The sequence below is a fragment of the Chenopodium album genome, chromosome 17, assembly GCF_948465745.1.
Source record: "Chenopodium album chromosome 17, dcCheAlbu1.1, whole genome shotgun sequence".
Taxonomy (NCBI): domain Eukaryota; kingdom Viridiplantae; phylum Streptophyta; class Magnoliopsida; order Caryophyllales; family Amaranthaceae; genus Chenopodium; species Chenopodium album.
Window position 1 is genome coordinate 17488741 of NC_137850.1, and position 9109 is coordinate 17497849.

Here is a 9109-nt window from a genome sequence, read left to right on the forward strand (position 1 = left end):
TGACTTGTAGATCGAAGAATCTTAAGATAAAGTTCTTCCCAAAGCTAGAAAGGTCGATTACTCCTAAAAGTAAGGACAAGAAGATTTGAAGATTCAAGATGAAGAAGCTTTCAATAGAAGGCTCCAAAAGAGTCTCTCGCTTAGATTTGAGAAGGACGGTTCGAGATGAAACAGCCTTCGATTGCTTTCACTATGATTGGGGAGGTTATTATTTGATTTGAGAAAAGAACGATTCGAGATGAAGCGGTTTTTGATAGCTTTCGCAAGGATGGTGGAAATTATCACTAGATTTGAGAAGATGGCACAAGATGGGCGGTCTTTAACGACGTTCGCTAAGATTGTGGAGGTAGTCACCTAGATTTAAGAATATGGCACGAGATGGGCAATCTTCGACAATGTTCGCTATGATTGTGGAGGTTGTCACCTAGATTTGAGAAGATGGCACGAGATGGGCGGTCTTCGACGATGTTCGCTAAGATTGTGGAGGTTGTCACCTAGATTTGAGAAGATGGCACGAGATGGGCGGTCTTCGACGACGTTCGCTAAGATTGTGGAGGTTGTCACCCAGATTAAGATGGCACGAGATGGGCGATCTTCGACGACATTCGCTATGATTGGGAAGGTTGTCACCATGATTCAAGAAAATAGCTTGTGATGTAGCAGCAATGATATACGGTGTTCCTTAGGATGTGGAAGATTGTCACAAACAAGTAAAGATGGCTACAAGCAGTCACCTTCGACGATGTTCCCTACGATGTGGAGAGTTATCATAAACAATAGAAGATGGCTACAAGCGGAGTTATCTTTGATGGTGTTCCCTAAGATGTGGAAGACTAAAATAGCATAAATTGAAGGCACCTACAAGCGGAGCAGTCTTTAGGCAATGTCCCCTAGCTTGAGGAAGATCGTCAAACAAAATTGATTACTTCAAAGACGTGTGCTCGACGGTGCAAGATATGCGTTTCTTAACTCTTTTATCTATTTAACTAATGCTAGCTTGCAGGTATTAGCGTTACAAGAATGATTTAGGATCGCAGAACGTTCTGAATCATCCTCCGTCCCTATCGCTACTTTGACTTTCGTTTTCGAAACATGCGTTTCTCCAAACTCAGTTAAAGTGGGGGCTTCTGTAAACACCCAAATGTGTCTCCCCAAAACCAAACCAAGTGATGAATACTTTTCACATCATTTGATTATCGAACGAGGTGAAAGTGTGAAAAGTCTAGTGATGTGGATATTTTTTAAAAATATCTTTCGTTCGATTTTCGTAAACATTTCTTTCCTTACTCTATTTATGAAATTAGCAAGTCCAATTTATTTTGGTCCATAATAAAGGTCCAATAATAGTGTAGTTGGATTAGGCTCGAAAAGAGCTTTCGAACGATGTATTATAAGCCCAATTCCGATGAATAATGAGGAAGTTATGGCCAAAATACTAAATTGGGCCCGAAATGAATTTTATATGCGGCCCAATGATATAGAGGAGGGTCTATTAATTATTATTCCTAAAGTTATTAGGATTGATTTTAATCTTATAGAATATTTGAAAGGTTCTTTTAAATTCTAATGGCATTAGGATTAGTAATTATATTTTAAAGAGTTTTATTTGGAATAAAATAAGTGTTTTAGGATAAACCTGATTTTAATTTGATAAACACGGAATTTGCTGCTTAATTATATTAAGAAGAGGATTCCACGTGCAAAGGGCGTTTTATCTTTTAATTAGCGCCAAACGACAGAGTTTGTCGCCTGGCGCTAACGTCTGTCGCTAGGCGCTAATTCTGTCCCTGGCATTGATGTCTGTCGCCTAGAGACAGATGTCAGTTTTATTCCGAATAGGACTTGATTTGTTTTCGGACTTTTTTTCTATAAATAGGGGTCGTATCTCTCCATTTTCATCAACAATTCACAATCATCATCTCTCTCTTTCTCTCTCTAAAAGCTAGAAGCTTTCTCTCTCTCTATTCTTTTTTTAAACTTCCCCTTTTACAAAATTCCACATTCATTAGTCTTAGACACACCTAGCCAAGTTCGAAGTTGCCTTCGCCCTAGACGTGAAAGGTTTATAATTTCTGAGGGTTTGGTTCCAAATCCCTATTTCAATTATTTAATTTAATTGTTTGATTTATTATTTTCCTTGAAGTTACTAACGCGTGTATTTTGTTATTAGAAAGAGATACGAGGCATCCAAGTAAGTAATTTAATTGTTATTATTTTGATATAGAAATCATGCTTTGATTATTTTGATTCCTAGTATCATGTTAGGATGTCTTTATGATTCCTAGTGTCATGTTTAGGGTAATAACTAATGTTTCTAATATCATGCATGATGCTTCCTATTCTTTTCTTATATCATGTTAGTATCATGTTAGGGATAAAACTTTGATCTTTATTGTTTAGTTAAAGCATGATATGTGACATGCTAGGATTTGTTATTGCTTAGTGACATGCTAGGATTTGTTATTAATCTTGTTAGTATCATGCCTAGGATCTTGCTATTATTATTATGCTTTATTGAGATTATTATGATGATGATTGTTGTTATTATTATGGTGCTTACTATTATTATTATTTGTTATTGCTTGATCACGCCTTTTATGCATGTTTAAAGGGAATTTGTACTTGTAATCACGCTTAATAAGATAATTAATAATCTTGTTTAGGTTAATATGATTATAATTCAAGTGATCGCCAATAATAGATTTGTTTATGCATTAATTTCAACCTACATAGATAAACAGGTTTAGGGTTAACCTATTGGTTGTATGTTAGTCAGAAAGCGCACATGAATACGAGATGAATAAAGTAGAGGCCTATTTTTAGGGCAGGTTCAATCTCTTTTAGGTTGGATTTGTACCTTCATCCCCGGATATCAAGTCATGGTTCTAGACCTATGGAGTTAGCGATCTCATGTATCGTGAAGGGGTGTAACCTTCATCCTGTGGACGGTTTACAAGTTCCTAAAACTTGTTGGCGACTCTTTTACTCTAGCTTCCTTCCCTTTGGACGCCACCATGCTTAAGTGTATGATCACAGTGGGGCTCAAGTGTGGGATGCTTGAAATATTCCCTTCACCATTCCCTAGTGTTTTATTTGTTTGGTTGTTTGTTTGTTAGTTGTTAGTGTTCTCTCTTATCTTTGGCTTTGACCTAGCTTAGGCGCATAATTCAGAGCCCTTGAACATTACCGTTCCTTTGGGTTCGACCCTTGACTTGCCCCTATACTCGTATTTAGGTTTGTTAAGTGTTTATAAATTTGTTTGGTTCTAGGGAAGATTAGATAACGACCTACATTTTCCCTACGTCACTAGCTGAGCTCAAATTCCTTTGTTATTCTTAGTCTTATTGGGACATCAGCCTCTTCATTAAGAAATTTGGCATTCACACTACCTTGGTTGCAGTATATGTTGATGACATTATTATTACAGGTAGTGATTTAAGTAGCATCAATTCCTTGAAGACTCACTTACACCAAACTTTCATTATCGGAAGGTTACACTACATTTTGGGAATAGAGGTTAGCTATTTTGATTTTGGTATTTCTCTCCCTCAAAAGAAATTCACCAAGGAGTTACTTGAAGACTCTGGTCTTTTTGATTTCAAGAAAGTTGTCACTCCTCTGCCTCTTCACTTAAAACTCTCACCTGATGATGTTGATCCCTTACTTGATCCTGAGTATTACAGGAAAATGGTATGAAAGCATAATTTCCTCACCAATAAAAGACCAGATTTGTCTTATACTGTCCAGAGTTTGAGTCAATTTCTTATAGAGCCAAGATCTTCTCATCCATTGGCTCTGCATCACACTCTCAATGATGTTGGTGCTACTTCTAGAAAGGGAATTTTGCTTAATGGTACAGCCACACCAATCCTTCAAGCATACTCTAACTCTGACTGGGGTTCTTGTCCTGACAGTCGAAGGTCCATTATTGGTTTTGTTGTTATGCTTGGGAGTTCCCTATTTGCTGGAAGTCTAAGAAACAAGGTACTATTTCAAAATCTTCAAGTGAGGCTGAATATCGTGCCATGGCAGCTGCAGCAAGTGAAATCACTTGGTTGGTTAACTTGCTTGAGGAACTTGATGTTGATCATTTGAGATCAGTTGTTCTTCATTGTGATAATCAGAGTGCTATTCATATAGCTAGGAATCCTGTGTTCCATGAACGCACCTAGCACATAGAGATTGATTGCCACTTTATACGTGACAAGGTGCTTGAGGGGTTAATACAGCTGACCTCTACCTCAACTCAGCTTGCAGATGTTATTACAAAGGTCCTACCTTCTACACAACAGGATCTCTTGTTATCCAAACTTGGCATGACTTCCCCTATGCCAAGTTTGAGGGGGGATGTTGAATACAGTTCAGATTCTAAAAGCATCCAGTGTACTCTAGAAGCTTCCTCCAAGAAATGATCGTCCTAGCTGGCAAATTAGTTATAACAGATTTTGTCCTAGCCTGCATTTTATTACGATGTAATATTTACAGTAAGATATTTTATTGTAAGTATCTAGACTATAAATAGCTGTATTCTTCCCCATTTATCATTATTCAGAAAATACACAAAAATTCCATAAAGTTTCTCTCTCTCTTTCGTTCAATTTGTTCTTCTTTTCTCTGTTTGTAACATGGTATCAGAGCTATGGAATTAGCTCGTTGATTCTTGGTGATTTTCTGCGATTCTTCTATTGCGTTTTGATTCTGTTTTTTGCTCCATTATTCAAAAGTGTAAAGTACTATGTTTTTAAAGGGTCATGGGCATAGAGGAGAAGGTTCCCCTATGATGGACACACCCTCCTCACAATTATCTACCATTTTTTTTTCAAAATTTAATCAAATTTTTAAGAAAAATAGATGAATACCCAAACCCTAAAATCACAAAAGGATAATACCAAAAATTAATCAAAACCTTATAAAAAAAATTGAAATCAAAAGTGAAAAAATACTTTGAAGATTGTTAGTGACTTTGAGTGGAAAGATGAAAAGGTACGTAAAAATAAAGAGAAGGTATTATAGTATAAAAAATAAAAAAATAAAAACCTTTTAATATTAAATGGGGCAAATATGTAAATATGCATTTTTGGATTATAAATGTCAGAACACTGTAAGAGCAAGATTATACTATTTATAAGGTATGGATGCCAACAGTTTTACGAAGGAAAAGAAAAAGAAAAATCTATAAAGTTTATGTGAAAGGAACCGTGTGGAGCCCAAACAAAAGAAAACAAATCGTGAGACAAAAAAATCTAATACTTGGCTTCCTATAAAAGCCTGCTGACAAACTCAAGTTGCTTCTAAATTCTTCAAAACATACCCCATTCTCAGATTTTTCTCTCTTACAACATTCTTCTTCTCCAAACTTTCTTCCCCTTCAAATTTCTCCTGTCCATTATTCTAGAACCACCAACTTGCTTACTGCATATTCTCCGCATCACAATTTCAACCTTGAAGATTTAGAGGATGCAGTATAAAATATTCTTTGCCTTTCATTTTTATTGATTCTAGTTGAATTTCAGCCTGGAATCAGTTCATCTTAATCGAATCCTCATCTTTAAAATCCTCCCTCCTTGTTAGTATATTTTCTCTGTCCTTCCTATGATTAGGTTCCAATATTCGACTTCTTTTTCGGCCGAAAACATTTGTATATAATTGAACGGCATCTTCATAAGGTATTTAGCTAGGTAACTAGAAAAGTAGCAAGCAAGCAATTGTAAGGTTCTAATAATTTTGATCTTTTCTTAAGAGAAAATCGAAATCATGTCCAGTAGAAAGGCGAAGGAGATGACCGAAGGGACCGAGAATATGGGGAAGACAGTATGGGATAGAGATAAAGGGAAAGGAAATCCTCAACAACAGCAATGGACGCCAGTTTTTGGTGAAGCGTCCAGTGCTGCTGCAGGACGTCCCTCTAAGAAAATTCGAAGTCCGGAACGCCAGTTTATTCCATCCTCGCAATCACAGCTTTTTAATCCTTTCCCTTTTTCAAAGATTGCATTTCCATTTACATTTGATGGTTCTTCCAATCAAATGAATCAACCTCAGTTTTCTGATTTAAACACACAAACAATTCCACTGCAGCAGCAGCAGCAGATGATCTCGTTCAATCAAGGTTGTGGATATCAGTATCCGTATCAGCATACATCGTCGAATCAACAAATGCAGCAACTCCAATATTGGAGTGAAGCATTGAATTTAAGTCCAAGAGGAAGATTAATGATGATGAACAGATTTGCCAACCAAGGATTTGGACGGCAAATGCCTCAAGGAGGAACCCCGGTGCCGCCTATCTCAACCACCAAGCTATATCGTGGCGTGAGACAGCGGCACTGGGGGAAATGGGTGGCAGAAATACGCCTCCCACGAAATCGAACACGGCTATGGCTCGGCACCTTTGACACTGCAGAGGATGCCGCCTTAGCATATGACAGGGAGGCATTTAAGTTACGAGGGGAGAATGCAAGGCTCAATTTCCCTGAGCTTTTTCTTAACAAAGGTAATAGTACTACACCTTCATCATGTACTCAACCTCAAGAAATGGAAGCCCCACCACCACCGGCCCCAGTAGAGGTAGAGCCAGAGGTATCCTCTGGAGCTGCTTCAAGCGATGTGACAGTGATGAGCGATCCAGCTCAGACTGCCGGGGAAGGCGGTTCCGAGACCTCCGAATGGCCTTGGAAAGAAATGACTGATGCTTGGTTGAATGCAATTCCCGCTGGTTGGGGACCAGGAAGTCCTGTTTGGGATAATTTTAGTGATAATAATCTTTTCCTGCAACAAAATAACCCGTTCACGTCGAATTTAAGTCACCCTGATTATCATCAAGAGCAACAAAATCAACAGGAAGAATTCTTTGGTTCATCACCATCTTTTTCCCCTTCTTGTCCTATGAGGCCTTTTTTCTCTAAGGATCAAGACTAGTTTCTTTTCTTTACCCTTTCTATTTTTTCTTAAGATTCCCATTTCTCATTTTTCATTTTTCATTATTCATAGGTCTTGTTACCCACTTTCATTTACCATTTCCTCTGTTTCTTTCCTCTGCTTCTTCTATTCTTTTTCACACTTCTCTTTTTTTAGAATAACTTGAATGTTGTTTGCATTACTCTAAGCCCTATATCACTTTCTACTTCTATCACATCTAAATACACTGGCTTGAGATTTTTTTATAAAGCCAGTGAATCCCATCCATCTGCTAGCTGCATGTAGGCTGTTTATTATCAAGCCATTTGCAGAAGTAATAGTCCCGATTTAGTTGTCATATTATTACTAGTTCACTTTTAATCTCAGACAGATGCAGTATTTCTTCAGAGAAACAGTTGATAGAAGTAGTTGGTAAAAAGGGCCATCCTTCTTTTGTAGTTGATCCTTCCATCTCAAGCTATGCATTTTTCAGTAGCTAAAGATGGTTGTCATTTTTTTTTTCCTTAATTTTTTCGGATTTATTATATTGCTTTGGTAGTAGTGATTAATACTAATTAGGTATATCATTTTCGGATTATGTATTAATGTTGGTTGTTGATGTTGTATGTTCCTTATTGACACTTTGTGTTATTCTCATATGTTTGTAATATATTATATGGTTTGCGACTAAACAAACATATCATGTACCATACAAGCATATTAATATAATGTTTGAGATATTTAGGGCTTCATTTGAAAATTATATTCCTGAATAAATGGTGTAGCCGTCCTTCAAAATACTACTAAACAAATCAAAGTCATAGTGTGCCTTTCGTGTTGGTAAGAGTTATAATTACTGCTCCGTATCAAGCTAGAACACCTTCCTATTAGAGCAACTCCAATGGTTGTAGCTAGGGACTTGCTTGCAATTACAATAATTCCCTAGCTATTAGCTTGACCATTGGAGCTAGAAAACTTAATTAGCTTGGCTAAGCAAATTAGCTTTGCCAAGCTAATTTGCTTGGGAATTAAACTTGCCAAAATAAAAATGCTCATTGCACCAATTAAGCTCTTTATATGTATTTTCTATCCAACAAATCCAACAACTAGTACCTAAGCTAATAGCTAGTCATTGGAAAAAAAAGTAGCTAAAATGATAATTAGCTTAAAAGCTTATATGGCATGATAAACTAATTGTCAAATTAGCTTGCCATTGAAGTTGCTCTTATATGCCCGAATGTATAATTTATTTAAAATTAATATTTTATAGGTATACTTTTTGTGTACTCTCTTTATATTTAATTACTTGATTCACTCTCTTTTTACAGCTGTAGTTTATTACTTGCTTTATTTTCTTTTTTTGGAAACTTTATATACGAAGGGAATATGTGATATATCATGGGCGTTAACTACAAGTCTACAAATGCATACGACTTTAAAGAAAATTGTCAACTAAAGAACTAAACATGGACATAAGGATTACTGTTGTTGCACAACATAGACGTTGCTGACTGGAGATGTACAATTCTCAATTTGAAGATTTAGTTGAAACAGCTATATTAGTTGAAGCAGTTCGCAATTTACACCAACCAAAATTCGTGGCTAATAACTAAGCCTCGTTTTAGTACAGTTCTCACAATATCTAAAAGAGAGTCAATATTTTTGTTCTTAGTTTTCAATCTTCATAATTACTAACATGAGGAGGGAACCGACTTTCCCGCCCTCCCCATCTTGATCTGTTGGATTCCTTGACTAAACTGTTTTTTTTTTTTTTTAATTATTTTTACAATTAAGACATGATTGAATTTTAGTTGAAATCTCATTATTTTTGTACTAGTCAAATCTTTTATTAATGTATTTTAATTTTTACTTTCCTTTTTGTCAAGCACTTACAACGCTTTTAAGCCTTTTACTTTAAACGTCTTTCGATTACAGTTTGCAATTTAAATAAAATGAAACTAGATTTAGATGCACGGGTCTATATTAATAATTAAAATTTATTAACATTTAGTATTCAATCATATTAACAAAAATATTAATACATAATATTACTATTTTTTAAATCTTATACAATTAAGGTTCACATATGTATATTTTGTAAATATGTATACTTAGTATTTAAAATCACAAATGATCATGGTCATCATGTCATATGACACATCTAAACTTTTTTTTCTTCAATGTCACATGTAACCTCATTTAACCTTTTTATTTA

General features: G+C 35.9%; 1 protein-coding gene across 1 annotated transcript; it reads left to right on the forward strand.

Moving 5' to 3' along the window:
* Positions 1-5308: 5308 nt before the first annotated feature.
* On the forward strand, positions 5309-7752 carry LOC145587654 (ethylene-responsive transcription factor ERF054-like). Its single transcript, XM_081644372.1, has one exon. It carries the CDS (start codon positions 5755-5757, stop codon positions 6913-6915), a length of 1161 nt encoding a protein of 386 aa, XP_081500498.1. The 5' UTR covers positions 5309-5754; the 3' UTR covers positions 6916-7752.
* The last annotated feature ends 1357 nt before the right edge of the window (positions 7753-9109 follow it).

Coding starts and splice junctions, on each gene's coding strand:
- LOC145587654 (XM_081644372.1), top strand. CDS start 5,755: ATGTCCAGTAGAAAGGCGAAGGAGATGACCGAAGGGACCGAGAATATG.